We start from the raw sequence: 24,256 nt of genomic DNA on the forward strand, positions 1-24,256 counted from the left end.
TAACCTGTGCTTCAAAGTCAGAAACTTGAACTGAATCAAACAGCAAAAGGAGAAGAAAAGAAAATCCAACTGAAGGTTCAGAGCTAGGTCACTGGTCTTTCAAAAGCTGTAACAGTGTGTGTGTTTCTTAGGAAAGCACCCTTAGGGACGCAGAACTTACCAGAAAACATCCTCATCACTAGCCCCACCATTTTTCCATCTTTTTTCCATGTCTGTTTTATGCTGCAGCCCAGGATAAAAGACCACTGCCTATCGTACTTCTGTTTCTGGACTAAAGTCATCAGAGAGCAAGCAGAGTGTGGCCTGTCGGGCAGAAGACTTCAGGTTCTGAGCTACAGCAAGGAGCAGAGGGACCTGGTTGCTGGACTTGTCCCACAGAGCTAGTGGGGAGAAGGAGCTACAGCATCATCTTAAGTGAAGCAGTTATTACATATGACTTCACTTCTGTAAGAATTGGTAGCATTCACTTTCTGTCATGCTCTTAAGATCCATAAAGGGTGTAGTCTCTGCTCCCAAGTATAAACAAGAAACATTAGCCAGTATGCTGTGTGGAAATGGCCATCTCATCTTTATGTGAGGCAGCTTTCATATATTTAATATATTTTAATACTTCAGGTGTGTACTCTTGAACATTTGAATGTGAGAAGAATTATTCAATCATGTTAACAGATTACAAAATTATTAAAGTTTGCTGCAGAATTCAGCGTAGCACTTGTGTATTGGAGAGGTCTTGTTACATTATCTAAAACTGATGCACCCTAAATAACACATGTGAAAACGTCAGGAAACAGGTAGAGATATATATTCTAGTGTTCAGTGCCTGCAGACACTATAAAATTGAGCTTAGATACTATAAAATTGAAAAACTACTGTTCTCCATCTGCAGCCATTTAGTTACAGATCTAGGTCCTAAGTACTATGAGGAAACATCTTTTCAGACCAAGAGCTTTGAAGATAGTCTTCCAGAGAGCAATATGCTAGCAAAGTACCAGAGCCCAAGCAGCCAAAAATCACCTTTCTATGAATCACCTATCAAATAAAACCCAACCAAGACACCCCCCCCACCCTTTTTCCCAGACCGACAGTTGTGTGTTCCTTTCTGTGCATGCTTCCTCCCACCTTGGAAGAAAGCCAAAATTCATTCTTCTGTCACTGAGACAGTCAAGACAGAGTTCTGTCTGCTCGTGTAATATGGCATTTTATATAAATGTAATAAAAATGTGGTAATTATTTAATTGCTTTACCATCACATGCCCCAGTAGCAAGATAAAAACCATTTATTTCAATGGCTGCACAGGTCACTTCAGTATTCAGCCCATGCGCATCTTCAATCTGATATATTTGATATCCTGTTTCTAGGTCCCAGACCTGAAAAAATAAGATGGTAATTATTTGTACTACATCCTCTAAAACTCATCACACAATGTGTTCTAGTGTAATTGGAGAAAGACGAATACTTCCAAGAGCAAATTTTCACATCCCGTGAAATAGGTTCTCTGTTACAATAGCACACTACCGTGTTCTTTTACTGAAATACTAGCGTAATTTCCCTGAAAATGTCCCTCTCCCCAGAGAAGCCATTCTGGCAAGGGGAGGCTCTATTTAGTATGCTATGAGAAAGACCCCTGTTAAGTCAGAGAGACTGTTGTTAAATATGAGTTTTTACAGTGCAAAAGCAAAGAAATCTAACTAGAAACAATGGTTTGAGCTATAATTTCCATGCTGAATATCAAAATGAGGCTTTTCGTAAACATTTGGTCCAAAAATGTAGGAACAACTATATCTGATCATTATCTAATCCTTTTGGGAATTTAAGCAATGCATTATAATGAAGTACCAGTACAAAGTTTGGTTGCTGGAGTGGGATAGCTCAGATTCAGCTGGATTTATGAAGTAGCCACTCATGTCATGTGCACCGTCTGGATCTGATTTTCTGCAGCACCAAGTGCCCAAAGCTGTCTTGTAATAATTGTAATAATTACAATTGTAATATAATTGTAATGGTGGTGTAGCCATCGTGGTCTAAAGGAAGGCAGGGTTTACAGTGAGAATCAACACCTTTACCAAGTGTGTAAAATGAACAAACCTTTACACAAACAAGCCTTTCTCCGCAGGAATGGCGTGCATCGCCAGCTGGCCCAATAAGAGGTGCTACCTCTCCCTACAAATCTTGCCATCTAACCCCATCAACAGTCGATGAAAACTGCAGGTCCTCAGTACCTCTGATGACCATTGTCACACTGTTAATTACACCAGTAATGATTCATTTTATTAATCTGTGGGTTTTCTGACACTTGCATGGCAAATATTTTTTAGTGGTTCAAATGCAAATGGTAAAGTTAATAGGCAAGTTTAATCTTTTCATTAATGTTTCAACACAAACAGAGCTGTGATAAAAAGTGATAAAAGTGATCTCCATCACTTTATTTTTCTTGTTAACTGGTTATTATATTCAACACTTCTCCCTCACTGTATGACTTGTAAGGCTCAGAACAACATGTTCTAGGAAATAATTTGAATGAGAAAAGGATCTACAGAAGGTCAGCAAATTGGCTCCAGAACTGCTAGCCAAATAGAAGCAGATCAGACAAAAGAATAAGAAGCAAAACAGAAGGACAGAAAGTCAGCTTTTATAGTTTAGGCACACTGTATGTGCCAATGAAACTTTTCAATTTTAGTGAAGGCATCTTTTCATCTGAGAGCAGCATCTTTTACACAGTCCTGTTTTTACACAGCTACTTTTTTCACGTTTTATACCAATCCATAGAATGTCTAAAGTACACATTTATATTCTACTAAGCTGACTGGGACTCAAGCACTTCCTAAACTTTAAAGAGAAGCTTATGAGAGATGCCTTCTGAATTGAAGAATAATGTGTAATTGTGCTTGCATGAATTTTTGATCGGATACACAGTTTGGCATCATGGCAGTTAAAATTTTCCTTAGTAGCTACTAAATAGCCAATGGATTTTCACTAATATTGCTATACTTGCAAGAATCCATTGCAGGAACAGGTGAAGTGTACCTATTCAGTCAAAGGAAATAAAATTACAGCTAAATCCAGTCCCTCTGAAGCCTTGCTCAATCTGCCTGGTGCTTGCAGTGCAGTTATGTCAGTGCAGGTCAGGGAAGTACTTATCTGAGAAAAGTAATGCTGCTGAACCCAAATAGTTTATTCATCATGGCTACTACTTCCCTGGACAATTTGAGCACAAAAATAGCCACAAAAGCAACACTTTGAGTAATAAACACTAATCACTTATCTAATTGCTCAGTAACTTATTTGTAATTAAAAAAGCTGAGACTTTTCTTTTTCAGTTTAAATGGTGACAACTTACACTCACCTTCAGTATTGACTCAGAGCAGATAGTGAGAATCTGGTGAAAAGCCCTGTTGTAAACCAGAACATTGATGCTTTTCTCATGTGTCTGTGGCACCTGTCTCGTATCTTGTATCATATGAGTTAGGGGATAAATATCAATGACAGCTGAACCTGCACAGGGTGAGAGGAGTGAGAATATATACATTTTGTGTATAGTACCAGTTACTTTCCCTGGATATAAAAAGATTTTATGTAAACCATAGGGTTCATTTGAGTTCTTCTGAAGAGGATAAGGAATATTGTCTGTTTCTTGAGAATATCTATTCTCTAAACTGGAAAACTTTCACACATGCTCCCCACAAAGCACCAGTTAAACAATGGCTAAGTATTCACCTGCCTTAAACAACCACCTGCCCATCTTTTATGGGTTTGATACCCTGACCCCAAATCATTAGGAGCCATAAATCTCCCAGTCCCAGAGTAGGTTGTCATGGAGTGGAATGAACCCAAATAAATAAAACTCTAATTGGCAGCTATATCACTAAAATAAATTCTGGTATCTGCTTTCTTAGAGATAAAGCAATTCTATCTGCAGGCAATGATGATGTCTTTCCAGTACCTCCCTTTATACAGCACTGCAGGTCTGAATGGTGTTTTCCAGACACTTTCCAGTGCTCTTGGATCAGAAGGGTTGCAAAGACAGAGAGGCAGATGGGGACAACAAGACAAAAGAAAGGACAAAGTTTCTACGATGCAGGCTCACAAGCCAGACTACACATGCAGCCTCCTATTGCAGTTCCAGTATTACTGTGGTTCTACCAGCAGAGGAGCAGCGGTCAGCAGTGAGTATGCAGCAAAGGATGAAATTGCCTAATACATGGCATAAGTCCAGGTATAGAGGCCAGCAGCTTGGAAAAAGGCACAGAAAAAAAGCTATGGCAATATTCAAATGAAGCATGAAGGTGAGCTGTGATTTATGGATGTTAGTGAACTAATAACTGAAAATCTCCTCTGTAAAGCCAGGTACATAACAATGAGAATTAATTTGCCCACATATAGCCTCAGTCTCTTGTCCTCTGCAGGGGCAAGGAGACATTCACTTAGCCTTTTAATGGAATCATTAACAGAGTCCAGGACCAGATTTTTACAGATATTTAGGCACTGCTCTAATCATTGTTTATAAGGGCAAAGTTACCTCATTTTGTCAAGGATTTATCCATGTAAAATTCGTACATTACTAAGCCTTGAAAATCTCACTAACTTAAATTTCAACTGAAGATCACATCTGTATCCTTTAGTGATTAGAAATCTTTAAAAACTAAACTGATTAATATTCTGGGCATTTTTAAAATAAGACCTAGAAGCTGAAGTTTCTTAAGCTTTGCAGTGCTTACTAAATGCCTAAATACAGGTAACAATTTGTGGACTCTAGTCCAATGTATATATTTAGGCTTCTAAAACAAGTTTATTGGCACAAAGATTCAGGAGGAACTACCAAGTCACTGAAAACAAAATGTTTCACATTCATCTTCTCAGATTTGACAGGCTTTGCAAGATTTGTGCCTTGTTCCGAATCCAAGGACAGAAAAAGCTGTCTCCAAAGATGATGACCTTATTTGCCTGGTATGTCTCAGGCCTCTATAGCCCCAGAACAGGTTCAAAGCTGGTTTTTTTTCCAGTGACTATGTCTCTGGGGCAGACAAACCCTGCTGGTTTCCAGAGTCTCTGCCTTAGATACAGAAGGCTAACATCCTTAGTGACACCTGCGAAGCTCTGGTCCCTCAGAGGTTCCAGGCTCCCTGCTACAGAGTCAGGAAACAGAGTCCAGAAACCTCGGGATGAGTTCCCACAGTATTTTATTCCTGATCAGTTGGACAGTGCATCTGTTGACACCACAGATTGTGGGGCTCTCTGTCGCTACCGAGTTAAATAAGGAGTTTGAATACACTTGTGAGGGCTCCACAGAGACTATACTTTGCTGCTTTGATCTCCAAATGGGAGGAGGGTGCTAGAGGAATAGTTAGGGGAAGATCAGCAGCTTAGTAGCTTTCAAGGAATGACAAGGCTACAGAACAATATCTGTAGTTTAATTTTTCTAAGGAAGGCTCACCTTGCCTTTAGAGAAGCCTTTCTCATTGCCTCTGGTTCCTACTGTTAATTCCCAAGCTGCATATTTTCATGCCTATTTCTATATTGAAATTAGCACCATATATAACAAGATCCACTTTAAAATTATCTTCATGTGCAAATACCCTTACCTCCCACTATTCTGTACATCTCATATACCTTATTCCTGTACTCAACTTCAGTTGCATGTAATCATAAAGGAAATCGCATTCTAGGAGAAGGGGCATGCTCTCACACATCAGCTGCAGTAACATACCAATTCTATATTGAAATTAGCACCATATATAAAAAGATCCACTTTAAAATTATCTTCATGTGCAAATACCCTTACCTCCCACTATTCTGTACATCTCATATACCTTATTCCTGTACTCAACTTCAGTTGCATGTAATCATAAAGGAAATCGCATTCTAGGAGAAGGGGCATGCTCTCACACATCAGCTGCAGTAACATACCAGTGATAAGCGTGCCACGATCATTGTCAAATACCATGGCAAAGGTCTCCATCTCTCCAGGACTCCTTTGATTATCATGGAAGACCTGCAGCAGCGAAAGGGTCTGTATATCCCACACTCTAAAAATCTAAAGGGAGAGAGAGGGGAGAAAAATCTAGTACTGTATCGTGATTGGATTTTCAACTACTTTTTGTTTCTATGACAGTAATATTACAGCCTCCAATGAAAATCACATTGTTAAGCATGGTACATCCCAAAATAAGCAAGACAAATATCAAAGGTATCCTTATCCCCATTTTACTAAGGATAAAAGGCACATAAAGGCTGAGTTTTGTGATCTTGACCTGACAAGTCCACAGCGGAACCAGATCTCCTGGTAATTGGTTCTACTTTATTGTGTCATACTTTTCAGTCATGTACAGATAAATGCCAATAGTTTAAAAGCTTGTATTTGAACTGGACTGTCAAAGTACAAAGTACAAAGACAGTACAAAGATAAATTTCAGAGGGTTCCGGATAAAGGAATTCCTGAAATCTTTGACTGACAGCAGATGTTGGAGCAAATCAGGATCAGGACACACCCGCAGAAGGATCATTTTTATGCATATATAGTTCTTGTGCTCTCCATAAGCAAATGCTACCGATCACAGTCGGGGTACTATCCTGTAAGGAGTATATGTATATGTATATATATATGTATATATCTAATATCTATATTACATATATTTGTTCTTACTTTCAGTTTCAATGCACTAGGTATATTAGATATATTTGTTCTTACTTTCAGTTTCAATGGAAAACACAGAACCTGCTTTAAACTCTAGAATTACTCATCAGTAATTACATGTTAGCAGCACTTATTCATCCTGCCTGATCAAAAGCTGTGTTGAACTTACTGCTATCCCATGCAAACTGCTCTTAATCCTGCAAGAAATCATGATTTAATTGCTCAGATCCCATGGCTTTTAGTGTGGTGTATTTTCCTGCAAGATAATCTTACTATGCTCTCAAAAGTTATTCTGTCATCACATCTGCCTGCAATTCTTATTCAGCTGCCAAAACCGTGGTGAGTTTTATATAGGGATTTGTGCAAGTTATTTGTATTCATTCAATTGTGTTATTAAAAGGTGGGGCTGCATTTTTAATTGGGATTTTAACACAAAGACACATGTTGGTACAATGCTCCCATCAATACTGGGAGTGTTGTGGGTGTTGACAAAAGTCATTGAATCTTTGGATGAAATGCTCCATATAATGTAAGTCCATAAAACACATAGGACAAACCCATGAAATATTCAACTGGATTTGATAACTGAGCTGCGTCTCAGACAGAAATTTCACATGAGTAATTCTGCTTCCTGTGCTACAGTTCCTGGACGTCTTCCTCTCTCACCTGTTCCTTATTCTTAACTTTGTCACTCACTTGAGATCTCAGTGGCTTTTCTTAGGTGATCTTGATGCAGTTAGTCAAATTCTAACTTCATAGTCTTGGCCAGGAAGCATGAAGCAGCCAGCCTGCCCCGACTGGGGCTGGGCTGCTGTTTCTCTAAAAGAGCAATAATTTGGGGAGATCTGATGAGGGGAAAAAAAAAATCCTAGGAAAAATTCTAGGAAAATCCACTGCCATTTCTTTGATTCATCCCAGGATCTCCTGTATGGCAACAAACAGTATGGTAAAGGTAGGTCCAAGTCCAAAGATGTCTGCAGCAGACAGCTTGGGTGCAGATTCTTGCATTATATTCCTGAAAACCTACTTAATTCACCCACAGGTAAAAGCATCTGTGTTGGTACATTAACTTGCCCATTGGGGAGAGACCATCCAGTAAGCCTCTTGAAACCGGCCTGAGCATCTGTCCATAACAGATGGGCGTTGTAACACAAAAAGAAGCAAGCAGAATTGGGACAGCAAGACTGGAAGTTCATTTTGAAATCACTGGGGGTTTTTTCTGACTGATTTATTTGACAGCACAATGACTGGCACCTTAGAAAACCTTAAAAGAGATTAGCCAGAACAAAGAATGTGGAGCTCTGTTTGGCACTTTCATATAACTTCATAAAAGTTTTAATGACATAAGCTATTTACTAAGGCCATTAACAAGTTGCGCCCCAGGAAATGACTTGCAGCCAGTCTTATCAGAAGTGCTAGAAACTACTACCTATCTGATGCGTAACTCAAATTCAGCACAGTCAGGGTGTTACTGACCTAGAAATGGTGATGACTGGTAGAAGAAAGATGGATTAAATTATCATTAAAGATATTTGATTTGCAAAATAATTGCTTTTAGCTCATCTTGCCTAACACGAAGCTAGCAATCTGACAGGAAGTACTCTGAGGAAAAAACAAGAACAATCTGTCAATCTCATAAAGAAAACAGCTACAATCAAATTCACTGCTGAAAACTCAGAAAATTCAGTTCTGTAATGTCACTCACCTTTTAATACAAAGATCTTTGAAAACCTAAAACAGCCCTGAGAAATACTTTCTCTGCAAATTTGGGATTAGATAATTTTATGTCTGCAGAGTACCACTTGTATCTGTCCATTTGATCACATAAAAGCTTAAACTTTTATTTCTTTTATATAACTATATATATAACTCAGGAAAAATTTTCATTTTACACCAATAAACAGAGAAAGTAAGTGGTTTCCCAAATGACACACAGCAAATCATAGTCTGAAACATAACCTAGAAGTTTTGACTATTTCAGCTTTCCTCACCATTGCCTATTCCCTTCTTCATTTTGAAATCTATTTATTTTTCTGTTGAACAGAGTATGTGCCCATTATAATTCATAGGCAGTATGTCGTGTCCTTAAAAATGCTTTTGATAATGAGGAAGACTTCACTTGTGCATATGTTCATGTTATGAAAAGTTGATTGCAATTGCCAGGAATGATTTCTTCCAAAGACACACACGATACAATTGAGAATGAATGTTTGTTACTCTGGATGTTATAAAATGTTGAAGTATCTCTCTTTTTTTCACTTAAAAGAGAATCTCAGCACAGAAAAAAAAAGTTGCCAAAAAACCCCAAACCAAGTAGGAGACTGTTCACTGTATGCAGAAAAAAATAAGGGAGACAATAATGGATGGAAATTATTCAGGGAGATACACAGATTTTGAGATTATTGGAATTTCCATCAGTAACCTGATTTTAAAGGAAGTTACAGTGGATCCAGCAAAATTCTGAAAAGGAAGGGAAGAAAAGAAACAGATGATACATCAATCAGTGTTTAAACAGATCACCTTTGGCACCAGAGAGAAGTTCATACATGAGTGTTTCACAATTTTAAGTAGAAGAAAATTTCTCCTGAATATTTTGTTTGTTTTCAGGAAAACTCAAAAGGAAAAGGCTCTAAAAGAACTTCTTACTGAGATTAAATTTTCTCTGAGACAGTACTGAGTCAGAAGAACCACGTCCATCATATTCCTCTGATAGACTTCTGATTACATTTCAGGAGTTTACTCAGACATGCAATTTCAAAAGCATGCAAAAAGAGAAATAGGCAGTGAGAAGGCTTGAAGAAGGAAAACTGGTTGACGAGAAAAAATTATGAAACTGTTCATCCAGCTGACAGTAGACCAGCAAAAATAGAAAGAAGAATAGGTGATGAAAGTCGAGAAAGTTAGGGCAATGTTGCAGGTAGATCTCTGTCCTGGTTTCGGCTGGGACAGAATTAATTTTCTTCCTAGTAGCTGGTACAGTGCTGTGTTTTGGATTTAGGGTGAGAACAATGTTGATAACACACCGATGTTTTAGTTGTTGCTAAGTAGTGCTCACACCAGTCAAGGACTTTTCAGCTTCCCATGCTCTACCGACTGAGAAGGCTGGAGGTGCACAAGAAGCTGGGAGGGGGCACAGCCAGGACAGCTGACCCAAACTGGCCACAGGGACATTCCATACCATGTGACGTCATGCTCAGTACATAAACTGGGGGAAAGCTGGCCGGGGGGGCCGCTGCTCGGGGACTGGCTGGGCATCGGTCAGCGGGTGGTGAGCAACTGCACCATGCATCACTTGCTTTATATATCCCTTTATCATTATTATTACTATTGCTATTATTATTATTTTCCCTTCCTTTTCTGTCCTATTAAACTGTCTTTATCTCAACCCATGAATTTTACTTTTTTTGTTTTTTCCAATTCTCTCCCCCAACCCACTGTGGGGGGGGGAGTGAGTGAACTTCTGTGTGGTGTTTAGCTGCCTGCCGGGTTAAACCACAACAATCTCCAAGCTCAGTTCTGGCATGGTCACACTTAGAGCACATAAAAACAGCTGTAAGAGCTGAAGATTAATCAGAAGTAGGTATCTATGGAGACACTGTAGTCAGGTGAAGAGAATAAGTCACTGAACAGAGATATAATGACCTTTCCATAAACATCAACCAGATGTGTGACAAAGTTAGTGAAATTATACAAAACAAAACTGAAGACAGACAATTCTAATAATCTCATGGACTATATAAGTTAAATTGGTCAACAACTGAAACATAAATTTGACATTTTATCAAAGCAATAAGAAGAGAAGGTGATTTTACAGCACAAGTGAATATAAGTAAGAGCCTCTCGCACTATTTCTTGCTGCTTGTTCAGCTATTAATGCCAGTACCACATTAAGAAAATGCAGTCACTTAAAGTGACAGCAAAAACCTGGACACGTCACAGCATTCATAAATCTCTTCCCTTCCTTCCGGCCTTCTTCCTTTCCCAGCCTGTGGGCAGGGATGGGGAGATTACATAAACCACTGTTCCACGTGAGTAACTCCCACACGAGGCATCACCAGCGTGGCCGCGAGATACCGCGTCACTGCTGTTCGTCTGCATCAGCACACATGACTGTGCATGAATTCATGCATGAAGAGTGGCAGCAAAAGGCATGCTTATTTAGAAATTAGGAGGTGACTAGGGGGAGTTGCCTTAGGAATGTTTTGTTAATAGTAACTTTACTGTTCTACTTATTTATTGAAGAACTTCCCACAGCAGCCTGACAAATGCCAGGAATCCCTGAAGCCCTCTGAAAACATATTTATGGCAAAATGCTTCTAGACTATGTCTTCTGAAGTCACAGAATACAGACTATATACAAGCAAACAAAACATATTAGGGAGGAGAAGGAGTGCGGAGAGAAGGAGCTTCAAGTGCTTTTGGAAACAACTTCTTTCCTTCTTCCTGCTGTTTCCACCTTACAGGAAAAGCTGAGCTATGCTTACAGCAACATTCTATCTACAACACTGGCTTACATTAATGAACAACTTGTTGGTTCAGTTTGGGTGCTAGCAGAATTGGCCTTGACCCACAGATACACCTTTTTCAAGAGTTAGCAGAACAGAGATTCTTGCCTGTGTTCCCACTTTGTGGCCAGCCTCCTTCACACAATCAGTAACAGGCATGGAGGAGCATTCGAGGAATGCACGCTGCCTCTCTTTCCTATCTCAGCTGCAACAGCTTCAGCAAACTACTCTGTTATCCTCTCCAGGACGGCAGTCTGGATCAGTTCCCTCTGTTCTGGGGTGCTCTTCTTGTGTCTTTCATTTTTCAACCCAATGGTAAAACTACATAGTTACAGATGGAATTTCCACAGACACTAAGCAAAATTGGGAACCAAATCCCTCCAGAATTCAGTGGGAGTTCTTGCCAAAGCCTTCTGAGATCCCTTAAAAAATTTAAATGTGTATATTTGCATACATAAACACTTTTCTCTCAAGCACCACCTTCCTTCAAGCCCTAAAACTTAGAACATAGAAAAAAACATCTATCTTTTCCATCTGGTCTAAAGCCTATGTTTTATGAGCATGTAAAAACAGCAACATCCCTCTCTTCTATTTTTCTTAACACACACAGAGACAGACAAAGAGCGAGATTCATCTTACCAACTAAAATGGGAAGAGCAGAGGGAGACAGAACAAAGATGTGAAATAGGGCAAGACAAAATTGGTAAATAAATATTTTACATGCTCTCAGTACAATAAAGTTCAGGCTCGGGAACAGTTATCTCCTGCTGGGTTGTTATGAGGACGCCACTGTGGAAACATGCTTTGACTTTGGAAGAAGTGAATCCTCTTCTGCCCCTTTCTGTCTGTAATTAACTGAGGTAGAAAAGGACTAAAGAAGTCCAGGATTTGCTGATACCCACCACCACCAAAAGATAATCCCTTCAAATTACTGCTAGTTTAGAATAAGAAAGTGACCTTAAAACACTGCTCTAAAGAAAATATCTCAACAACTCTCAAGAGGAAACAGTAACTTCCCTTTAGTGCTTCCAAACTCTCATATCCTGCTGATACTTTTTGTAAGTTAAGGAAAATGTATTTTTTGAAAAAGACAGACAACTTTCCTCAGTTTTACAGAATGGTGATGCTGCAAGCCTTTAAAACAACTTATGAAAAAACACTTGTGCGGGAAAACCCAAAATCCAACCACTCTTGGGGCAGAAAGAGGTTGCCCTAGCCACAGTGTTCACTGTAGGCATAGACAGGAAGAGTAAGCAACAATTAAAGCTGATTTTCTGTTGAAGTGTTTAGTTTATCTGCCCCTGTTTGCTACACTGTTCAACTGTTTCAGGGGGTCATTGAAGGCTCCATGGTCTAAGTGAAAAAAATTACAAATTCATACAGAACATCTGAGCCCTCAAAGACAAAAGTCACCAGGCATGAAACAGAGGTCAAACTGCAGTTCTGCTTGCCGTGTTATTTACTAGAGTAAGTTATCTGCAGAGGGTGCTGTTGTGTGTCTTGTGATCCCTGAAGGTGATCCTGCAAAGTTCTACAACTCCCTGTAGTTATTAGAAGACATAGGAACAAAGTGATGTCAATGGGATTACTTGTGAGGCTAAGGCAAGGAGGATTTAGCTCTAAGCATATTAATGCAACGTGCTGCAGCAGATGGTACTATAACTAGTGCCTTATTGAGACAGCAATTTGGCAAAGTTCAAAATTATGGACATTTCAAATCACTTCCTCAGATAGTACCATTAACCTGGTAATATATAAAGTTGCTTTCCTTTTCCCAAACATGGAGCAATGCCGGAAAGGAATCAAATTGGATTATATGCAATAGTGAGTCTAATTGTATAGTAATGATCCTGCAGGATATTTACTGGATGCTGTGCAATGATTGAGACTGTGTAAAGGCTCTGTATGTCTGTCTCTGTACTTTCTGCTGGGTGTGCTGACAATAGACCTACCTGACCCCTAATGCAAAGATAAACTAACCCTCTACGCTTCTGGAGAACAGTTTCAGTGGACGTTTAGACGGTGTGTGGGTCAGAAACAGGAAGCTAGAGGTGTAGGACAGAGGTGACATGAACACCTGGATCAGAAGAGCTCAAAAAACAGGCAGGTTCCTCCTGTCAATCTTCAGCCAATCTTAGAATGATGCTCTCACCTTAGACATAGTGTTTGAAGTAATTTTCAGGTATGCAACACTTCATTTACATTTTGAAGATCTCCTTTTTCTTCATTCCCCCATAGAAAAATAAGCAATCAGAAAACAACAGGTCTGGAAATTTATTTTTAATACAGCTTAAACACTAGATCTCGGTTTTCTGGTAGAAGAACTATAGAAATCAGCACAGGCTGAATATCTAATGGATCATTTCCTTCATGTATGCTGAAAATACATGAGGACAATCCATTCATGAAGGAAATTTGTGCATTCTCAGATACACTGAGAAACAAAACATCATTTTGCAACGATACAACCGTAGCTAGGACAGATATTTTCCTCAAACAGTCCAGCTGCATGCTGTTTGTAAGCATGCATGTATATTATACACCATATAAGTCTAAGAACTAGAGAAGGAAAATGTAGGTATGAGCCAAAAAAGTACATTTAAAATTAGTTCTAATTCCTTTTACTTTTTCATAGAATCACAGAATCACAGACGGTTGAGGTTGGAAGGGACCTCTGAAGGTCATCTTGTCTAACCCCACTGTTGAAGTGGGGCCACCTGGAGAGGTTGCTCAGGACCATATCCAGATAGATTTGGAATATCTCCAAGGATGGAGACTCCACAACCTCTCTGGGCAACCTGTGCCAGTGTTTGCTCTCCTCACAGTAAAAGAAATGTTTCCTGATGTTCAGACAGAACCTCCTGTGTTTCGGTTTTCATTGCCTCTGGTCCTGTCATTGGGCACCACTGAAAAGAGCCTGGCACCATCTTCTTTACACCCTCCCTTCTGATATTTATATACATTAATGAGATCTCCCTTGAGTCTTCTCTTCTCTAGGCTAATTTTGTAGGGGTTTTTTGCAGACTACCCAAGAGACAAAGTAATTTGAATAATGGAAAATGGGACAGGAAATAACAGAAAATTGGCTAAGTTACATGAAAAGTCCGAAGATGAATATTCAATGTTCTTGAAGGATTATGCAATATAAGAGGAGAATAAAATTCTTAATATCTGGGAGGAGCAAATAAACTGAAGAGAATAAAAGTATAGCAACAAGGGAAGGATTAACTTTAACTTTCAAAGCACTATACGAGAAATGTATCTGATACAGACGTGGCCACATAATTTCTGTGAAGGATGACTGGAGCAGATTTCCCAAATGCCTCTTTTTCAAATTATCTAGATTAAATTTAATATTGTTGATACACAGTACATTCCAGTAACAGCTGCGATTAGCAATGGTTTGACATAAATTAAACATTGTGCTTCCAGCTCAGCTGCTCTCATTTTTCAGGAAGATAAATGACTGTATTATAAATATATCCTGTCGTGTGCTTTCAAAATATGTTAGATAAACATCCACACTAACCTACACAGGCATTGATACAATCACCTGCTCAGTTCCAGACAGGCAAAAGACATTTACAACTTCCCACTGGGATATCGCACAGCCAGTTTGCCATTAAGCAGATCTGGAGAGAGAGGACTGGAGACTGATAACATTAAGGTTTGAGTAAATTTGCAAAAGTCAGAAAATACAAAAATTAATAACATATCTTACTGCCCTTTATCCTCTCTGAAACACTAAAAATCTGCCCTTGGGTTCTGTAAGAATAAAGCTAAAATATATATAGAAGAATTAATTTAGAATGGGCAAATTTCAGCAAGGAAGTGCTTATGTGCTTGCATCAAGTTGGCTGCATCAGATTTTGAAGAAATTATGAACAGAATTAAACTCTGCCATGCCCCAGAATGGAGATGCGAGAAATCACCCTGTGTATTGCACTACTCCCTTGCCACGTGTAAATGTGTGCATTGCTCTTTCGATATTAGCTGCCAAAAAAGAAATTACTTTTAAAGATCAAAAGACCAAATGTTCTCTTCACTGATTTAAAACAAAGGTTTTGTGTTGTTTGTAAATGATACTGTACAGTGGTATAAAGGCTGGGAATACACTCCTTACCCTAGCCCTACTGATCATCAAACAAAAATGAGATTGCTTTTATGCATTGAAGCCTGTAGGCTCAAATCTTGCTCACCTGACTCACTTAAGTGGTCTAACTCAACCAAACCCACCACTGGAGGTGTTCTAGTAAAATCAGTAGAACAACTGGTGTAGCAAATTTTGGCTTACTGACTTCCACTGACAACTCAAGTAGGCAAGACATGAAGTTGTAGCCTCCGCTGTTCTAGTTGTGAATCCCCACTCCACACTAAGTGAGAGAGAGACGTTGTCACTGCTTCACAGCCTTTCAGTACAAGGGCTATGCAGTCTGGTCTGGTGTCTGCCATTAGCCTTAATCTTCTTGTTTCCACAGAGCCTTATGAGTGTAATATCATCTTTCAGATAATGACCTGCTTCCTGCCACATCTCCAGGTTTAATAGCCCCTGTCCCTATAAGTGTTTTTTTTTTCCCTCGATGCTTCCTGAATGCATTCAAAGAGTTCTGTAATATGAATACATGAAGTAATAAATGCTTTAGGCTGCAGGATGAGAATAAGAATGGGCAAACTAACTATAGAGAGGAAGGGGCAATGAAGGGCTGAGTGACATGAAGGAGAGGAAAAAAATAAATACAGCAGAGATTTCCTACGCAGCATTCTTCTGTCTAGGCTGGAGTGTCAGGTCAGTTTTCCATTATTTCTTTACCCCACAGATTGCTCTCATATTACCATACACTCCGTAGAACTAATTCTTCAGCTGATTGGGCCCATTTTAAAAAAAGGCTAGCAATTTCTATTAAATTACAGTATTGGTATTTGTAGAAAAATGCTGTAGTGCCAATGTAGTAACCAGGCGGATCAAGTACAGGACAGTCTTGCCTTGCCTGGCTTGAAACATCCAACTCATGTCATGGTTCATTGTCTATCCAGTGTATCCTGAAGCATCCGAGGATGCTGCTTGCTGTAATTCCAAGTCCAAAGATAGCACTTTTTAAAGGACTTACATATTCTACCAGCATTTCTCTTCAATAAAAAAGATATTGCTTCAGTGCTTGAATAAGCCATATTATTTTACTTTGTACTCCCCCAGACCTAAAAGAAAAGGTGTAAAATATTTGTAACGGTGGGAAATACATCACTCATTCTTCTTTTTATAAGTCTCAAATGATACGTATCAATGAAATTACAGACATAAATCAAGAGAATAGGCTGTTGCAGCGATTTTGGAAAAAATGTTTCCTGAACACTGGGTTAGTGGCTTCTGCAGAATAATTCCAATCAAAGAGTTACATACATTTGTATTTACAGTTAAATACATACACTTTCACTTTCATGCCAATAACCTAATCTATGACTGCAACATGCTGACACTTTAGCAAAGAGTCCATGTATTATGTGAAAACCTGAGTCTGTATTTTGGTGCAATGACACAAAGGACAAGTTAATACCTTCAGACAAATTTAACAGTATTTCCTTTTTGGAAATATTTTCAACAAAATCATAAGTCAAGACAGACACACTGTAAGTGTAGTTGTGATGAATGTGGTTCCTGTTGGTCTGTGGTATATAATTTAACACAGAGAATAGCTTGTGTTTCTGGGAAATCTCAACACAAGATTTGGAACATGTTCCTGTGATTAGGAACAAATAGATCACATCGATATTTCAGATCTCTTAGTAAATTCACTTAACAGCTGAAGAAAAAGCTGTAAAGCCCATGGAAAAGTCCATGGCTGTGGACTACAACTGTAATTGCACCTGTGCACACTGTTAACTTTAAGGTCTTCACAACCTGGAAGATCAGGAACAAATTTATTTCCAGGAATATTATATTCTGAAGCAAGTCCAGCAGCACAGAATTATGACAATCCCTGACTGTGCCCTCCCCTCTTCCTCAGTGTCACTACTATGGAAATACTAATTCATATGACTAAAGGACATACAGAAATTATGTGCAAATCTATGGCTCTGCCTAATTTATAGATATTCTTATGTTATAAAACTAAGAAAGTAATTTTAACTTTTGTGATAAGAGAATTTGATATATACATGATTTTTTAATAGCTGCCTGACAGCAGTTTACTAATAATCTGTTCCATTGAGAAATCCTTATAATATTGGAGCAAACAAAGTGCTCATGTGCTGGACTGGTTTAAGGAATCTTCATTTTCTTAAATGGAACCATCATTTGAATTCAAATTCCAAAATAGTTTCTTAATTGTTGCCATAATAATAAGTTTGTTTTGTTATCACTGGCTCAGGGCAATCTGTTTTCAGTTAAATTAAATATCACAGAAGGTTTCTTCAATGTTTTCCAGAAAGCTGTATTGCACACTGGCCAAAATGCCCCAGTGTAAATAAAGAAGTCTGCTCAAAACAATTGACATGAATTCCAAGTTTCAGTGCAAAACACTGAAGTTTCATTCCAAGTTTCCTGGGCTTGTTTGCCACCAAATACAGTACTGATTTTTGACACCCAAGTGAGCGTGCTCTCTCTGCAGATCTATTGAGGTCTACCACAAAAACAACCCAAAGTGCTGCAAGAAGACAGTGCTGCTCAGACAGCAGACGTTTCCCATACTGACAAGCAGAACTGATCTAGGGAAGAATAAAGAAAACCTTTGATATTATTTTTCTTTCACTGGATGTATTTGGCTGATGCTCATTTTACATCATCTCATGATTCTAGAAAGATGTGAGAGCTAGTGACTAATTCAGCACTGGCAGTGACTATTTTTCTCCTTGCAAACCAAGAAGTTATGCATATACATTTCAGATCTTGGCACCAGCTCTCCTTTTAGAAGAGACTGTAGAAAGATCTGGACTTACCCCCAGCTGTCTATGAATTAGATTGCATAACACCACTTTGACTGGTTAAGAATGAAGGAGGGCCAAAGTGATCTTGTTTGTTGTTTCTTGAAGAATATCTATATCAAGATCATCCAGAGTACTTCAATTTTATTATAGTAGGGCTGTACTTCTGATTTTTAGACTTAGTTTACAGCACTAGATAAATAATTAGTATTTCCTTTAAGATTACCTTACATACAGGGGGACTGACAGAAACAAGACTAATTGATTTCAAATGTGTGAGCCTCAGATTTTTTTTGTTTTACCACAGGCAGTGCTGAGAGCACAACGTCTATAGCTAACCTTGACCAGAGTACTCAGGTCAAGTGCCACAATGGTACATGTAGATTTTACCATTATATCTGAACTGTACAGTACACTGAAACAATAGTGTACTGCAGTTCATCCCAGAGTCCTTGCTCCCTGATAATCTGGATGGGAACCTGGACAAACAGTGCTGCAAATCTCTGTTTTGTTCATGCCTATGTTCATTTCAGTGGAGATAACTGTGCTGGGATGTAGGGTGCAAGAGAATGGTGTGCACATTGGTCCTTATGCTAATGCTAAGTGGGGATGCAGCCAAGTTTTACACCAGGATGAGACAGCTGGGCAGAATTCTTGAAATTCACAGTTTAGACACAGCCTGAAATTACGAGCTATCATAATGAAGACTGTGGTGCATAAGAATCTGATTTAAAGAAAATAATCCACAGAGTACTCGCATTTTACTTTTCAGCAAAGTAATGTCAACACACAGTGCTGCAAGGCCTATGTTAAAACAATTGCCAGTCAAATTCTCCAGTTCATTCATTGTGGATTGCACATTGATCATAATAAATAAAGGCTAAACTATACTCTGCTGAATGAATGTAACTCATGCAGTTTCTGCAGTATTTTTAATCCTTGTTTATGTGATTACTAATGTACAGAATTAGAGACTTTCAGCTTGTGTATCATTTAGTGGGATTGAGCACGGGTTCACTGCAAATAGAGATTAGCCTTCTACTTAGAAAGGTGGGGTTTTTAAGTAGACTGTCTGAGACAGTAAGCCTCTTTATACTGGAGATCTGCGTTTACTAAGGGCTGCCTAAACCTATGTTATAATACCCAACCCTTTCAGAGCTCTGCTCCACCCTTTTCTTCCCACCCTCCCTCCCTCCCTCCCCTACCACACACACATGGAACTTCTCTGTAGACACAAGTGACCTGCTGAGTAATCTGTACTTTTGGAATCATCTGTCTAGCTCACAGAGTTAAGTCATGTGAACAGACTTGGGCGGTGTCAGAAGAGGTCGACTGAAATCCAGTCAGACCATCCAGCAACAGATGAAAAGCAAGCAGAACAGTTCTCTAAAATAAAGCACATGCATCTTAAAAATAACGTGAATAAAACAAGCGTTGTGTAGGTCTAATTGATCCTTGGCATATTCAACAATTGGACTTCCAGATAATCAGAGGGCTTTTTTTTTTTTAAATATTGCAAGTCATCACAGATCAAAAAGGTTAAACTGTTGTGTAGTCATATTTCATAATAAAAAGACTAACTCATGGAATTGAAATTAAAAGCAGACTTGATAAGCAAAAATTGCAGCCACAGAAAACACCTTAAATACTTGCAGTGATCAAACCAATTGCTTGCACACAGTACAAATAAAACATATGCTAAAAGGCCTTACAACAAAAAGGCAACAATGTACTTCCTCATTTAAGTTATGGCACTGGGACAATCTCCCTCAGTGCATAATACTAACCTTTGTGTTAAAAATCTTTCACTTATTTCTATTTACAATTTTTGACTTATGGTTAAAGAGAAGGTCTTAAAAATGAGCATAATACAAAATAGCTTATTTATGTCTGCTTTCCTAAACTTCTTGGATAACTTGAATATTGCTGTTAATCTAGCATGCAGTTAAAAGTAATTTACTGGTTCTGAAGAACACTTGCACTTCAGAAACAAAGACAACCCTTTTCCTTTATGGAGGTTTAATTTATGATTTCAGGTCTGCACGATCATACTGTTCTCACCACAGAGACATTTGTTTTGTATCTTGGCCATTGTGTTGCATGAGATGTTTCTTCTGATACTTCCTTAACACACTGATGCCTCCTTCCCCTTCTCCTGGGCTCCACTCTTTGTTTTCCATGCTCTGGGATGTTAAGACTGTTAGAGCTAATAATCTTGTAAACTAGCTCTTCCACTCTAATACAAATCCCCTGTGATTCCTGGTTTTTTTCACTAGTGCTGTGAAACCACAGTGTAGGATTGGTTCATTTTTACATTTCTGTATAAACTACAGCATACATTAATGTTCTATAGTATGGAACTAAGGCTAATACCATCAACTGAATCCCCTAGTACTCTCGTAAAAGATGTGTAACATTTGTGCTATCTTTAGAACCATTCACCGGAGTTTTTGAACCCCCTAACTCAGCCATTACTTCTTCAAACTGCAAACCTTTGCTGCAGCACAAGTCTGAAACCAAAAGCCAATGTGATCCCTTACTTTTGAACTCTGTAATATAAATTAATTACATATGGGCTGCGGAGATATTCTTGTGAGTACATTTGTGTATGGCTTTTCAGTTTTAAAAGTCCTTTGAGGTCAAATGAGGGCAAAGCAATGTAGTAAAATTCTTCGTTTGAATCCTTGTTTTAAAACATGTTTACACTTTGTTAATGTAGAAAGTTAATACTATGTACAAAACATACCAAAGAAAACTGACTACCAAAAGACTGACTCTTTGATTTTCTTAAATACAGTCAGGAAGAATATGCTTTCTAGCTTTCTACCTCCATGGATATTAGTCCCGGGGAATGTAGCTCACATAGTATCTTAAAAGCTATCTATCCAACATTAACTTTTGTTGTTCTTCATAAAGTAATATGTAACAGAGCATAGGAAATTATGTGTTACAATTCTAGGGAGTGAAAGCCAGAAGTTAAGTGCAATATATACAATCTAACTTAAACAAGAAAACGGTTTGGGAAATTTTTTCTCTAAAAGGTTCCTAAATGTATTTCATAGGAATATCCCCTATTCCCACTGTCTAGCCCTTCCCATTGTCTGACCCATGGACCAGTAACAAAGGCAAGGACATTTAACATATTACCCTAATCTCAAAACATTTTAAGAATTTATTTTAACATATAATCTATATCTCTAGCAATTAAGGTCTCTGCTTGCAGCAGAAAAGATGTGGGATGCCCACAGGATCCACTGAGCCCACAGTGCTGAACATCGTCAGCACGTGTCTGCTTACAAGAGAAGCGATGGACTGATACAAAATAGTTTCTTGATTCTGACATGCATATTATTCCACAAAATAGAGTAGTGGCTCATGCAAAGGCCAGGTCTCGTGAGTACAAAGTGCAAATGTAGTGAAAGTTTAATAAATCATTTGTGTATCATCTATTTCTCAAGTCCTTTAAAGAACAGCTAACAATAGAGAGAAGTTTATCTACTGTAACATGTAAGGTTTTTTTGTATTCTTCTTGTACGATGTATAAAAATTTCCCGTCATTCTTGAACTTCCCCTGGTTCTCTGATAGAAGCTATGATTGTCCACCTGTGAAACTATAACTTTCTCACTGCAGTCACTTATGTCAGAAAACAAGGACTATCTATGTTTGGTGAGAATTAAGAAACTAAACTTGACTAGGAAGATGATGCTGTTGTCATTCACATCTCACTTCCTGAAGGAAATGGAAACAAACAGTACACAGAATATACAGAAATGACAGTATAAAGACTATCCCAGTCTGTGAATACACAGCTACCTAAAGAACATAGTGTTTAACCTGACAGTGACAGGAGAAATACTATGACCTTCTTTCAGGTTCTGTCATCAGAGAAAAATATTTCCCTAGTGCATTAGACTTAGGTTTACCTTTATGATGCTGTTTTGAAGCTTTGTAATTTATATAGCATAAAAATATCTTTACAGTAAGTCAAGAAAATTTTCAATATAGTTCAAGAAAAATAGTCATAAAGTATAAAATCAGTCTGAGCCTTCAAATGTGGTAATATAACAATTACAAATCTTAATTTAAAAAAAAGTATTCCCTACTTTTTACCTTGTTCTGTATTTTTAGCTGAAAAATGGCACAATAACAAAGCTTTTATTTTAATATGACTATCTGACATGTTTTAGGTTAAATTTAATTTTGGGAATGCCCAGAAAAAGTATTAATTTAATTTTCCTAAGCTTTTCCCTAGTTCTGCTATTCTGTCAAACAGCTAATGCAAAATCTGTTGAATAGATATTGTTTCCCTTTATTACAATGCTTCCATGAGATCATTGATATCTCTCTAACTTATTTTCAGTGAAGATATATAGGCTCTCCTTGTTTTGCTTCAGCAGCCTCCTATATTGCCCAGAAAAAGTATTAATTTAATTTTCCTAAGCTTTTCCCTAGTTCTGCTATTCTGTCAAACAGCTAATGCAAAATCTGTTGAATAGATATTGTTTCCCTTTATTACAATGCTTCCATGAGATCATTGATATCTCTCTAACTTATTTTCAGTGAAGATATATAGGCTCTCCTTGTTTTGCTTCAGCAGCCTCCTATATCACAGTCACTGAAAGATGAAAACAAAATAGAGAAAACTATTTCGATTTTTCTTATGCTAGGCAGATTAGAAAGCAAACTGGTCTTTGTTTTTAAGGTGGAAACAAATTATGTATTTAACGTAATGTTAAAAGTTCCCTGGGAAGTTGCACACTTCTGTGTAATACCTGGTTCTTGTCTATACAAACAAATGTGCTTTAACTGGGTTGGAAGCAATCCTGGTACAGCTGACCTTCCTCCGCTATTGTGTATACCATGTACCATCTACAGATTGTAAATTCTTTGAGGCACAAAGAATTGTGCCTCAAATTGATTGTCACTTTATTTGTAAAGTCCTTTAGACTTCTCTGTGAAGGATCCCTTCTTTTTTGATATAGTTTTCAACTATGACCACAAGATTTACCTGACTTTTGAAAGTCTAGGAATTTATCTCTATTTCTGTTTATTTTTGAGAAGTGGATTTTCTGTCTTATAACTCACAGCACTGTTTAAAGACACATAGCTTTTAATTAAAACATACTTTCACATATTCATTTTCATGTACAAGTGATCTTACTGATGTCATTGGCACAACTCAGCTACCTTTAGTTAAGATCAGGTGTCCACATACTTGGAGACTTGTAAAATAGATTTTGCTTCCCTCTAAGTCATCCTATTGAATCACAGAAAGGCCCACAAGGGACTTCAAGAGACCTTCTAGTCATTTACTGCCCCAGGGGCTTCATTCTTAGTTGCTTTTCTATAAATATCTTCATGTACATTCATGCTCCTTAAGTCATGTCTTATGTCTTATTCCATTTTTCCTACATGTATAGCTTGCAGGCTATCTGTCAAAACCCTCCTTAATTCGGCAGTAATGTATGCCTATAGTAAATGTACAGAGTTACCTACAGAACAGACAGGTATAGATTTATAGGAGTGAGGAAGGGGAAATGGTTATGGCTTTAGGATTATGTGAGGATGGGAGATTTCTGATCACTTATTTTCAGCTATTTGTAGAAGGGTGTGGGTTATTTTAAGAATAGGATTAAAGACATGAAAACGTGGTATTTACTGGCACCTCAATGAGCAGTGGTAAGCAATTATGGCAGAGGAGCGGCACAGACAGAATAAATAGCTAGTAATATTTCCTACATAACCCAACAAAAAGCTGGAAATCTTTGAGATAGAGGAAAGTCCTGTCACACCAGGAGAAGCGATGGAGCTGAGTAATGCAGCCCGATCTGCCCCCCGTATAACAACCAGCGCCACTAAGAAAAGCCTGCGGGTGATAGTAGTAGGCGACTCTCTTCTGAGAGGTACGGAGGCACCCATTTGCCAACCAGACGCACTCTCTAGAGAGGTGGGCTGCTTAGCAGGGGCTCGCATCAGGGATGTCACCGGGAGGCTACCAAGCCTCGTACAGTCCACTGACTATTATCCGCTGCTGCTGTTTCACATGGGCACGAGTGACACAGCCAGGAGCAGTCTGAGGACTATCAAGAAGGACTACAGAGCCCTGGGAGCGGCGCTAAGGGACTCGGGAGCGCAGGTAGTTTTTTCATCAATCCTGCCGGTCAAAGGGAAGGGGTTTGAAAGGGCCAGTCGAATCTGGC

The 24,256-nt window shown here is 38.5% G+C and overlaps 1 protein-coding gene across 1 annotated transcript in view; it reads right to left on the reverse strand.

Moving 5' to 3' along the window:
• Positions 1 to 24,256, reverse strand: part of WDR64 (WD repeat domain 64) — an 87,871-nt gene that overhangs the window by 20,754 nt on the left and 42,861 nt on the right. Inside the window, exons 11-13 of the mRNA XM_019471221.1 lie at positions 5,906 to 6,032; positions 3,345 to 3,493; positions 1,245 to 1,368 (exon numbers count right to left, since the gene is read on the reverse strand). Coding sequence (XP_019326766.1) covers positions 1,245 to 1,368; positions 3,345 to 3,493; positions 5,906 to 6,032 — 400 coding nt within the window. The remainder of the gene's footprint in view (positions 1 to 1,244; positions 1,369 to 3,344; positions 3,494 to 5,905; positions 6,033 to 24,256) is intronic.

This window comes from Aptenodytes forsteri, unplaced genomic scaffold, assembly GCF_000699145.1.
Source record: "Aptenodytes forsteri isolate BGI_AS27 unplaced genomic scaffold, ASM69914v1 Scaffold10, whole genome shotgun sequence".
NCBI classification, from domain to species: Eukaryota; Metazoa; Chordata; class Aves; order Sphenisciformes; family Spheniscidae; genus Aptenodytes; species Aptenodytes forsteri.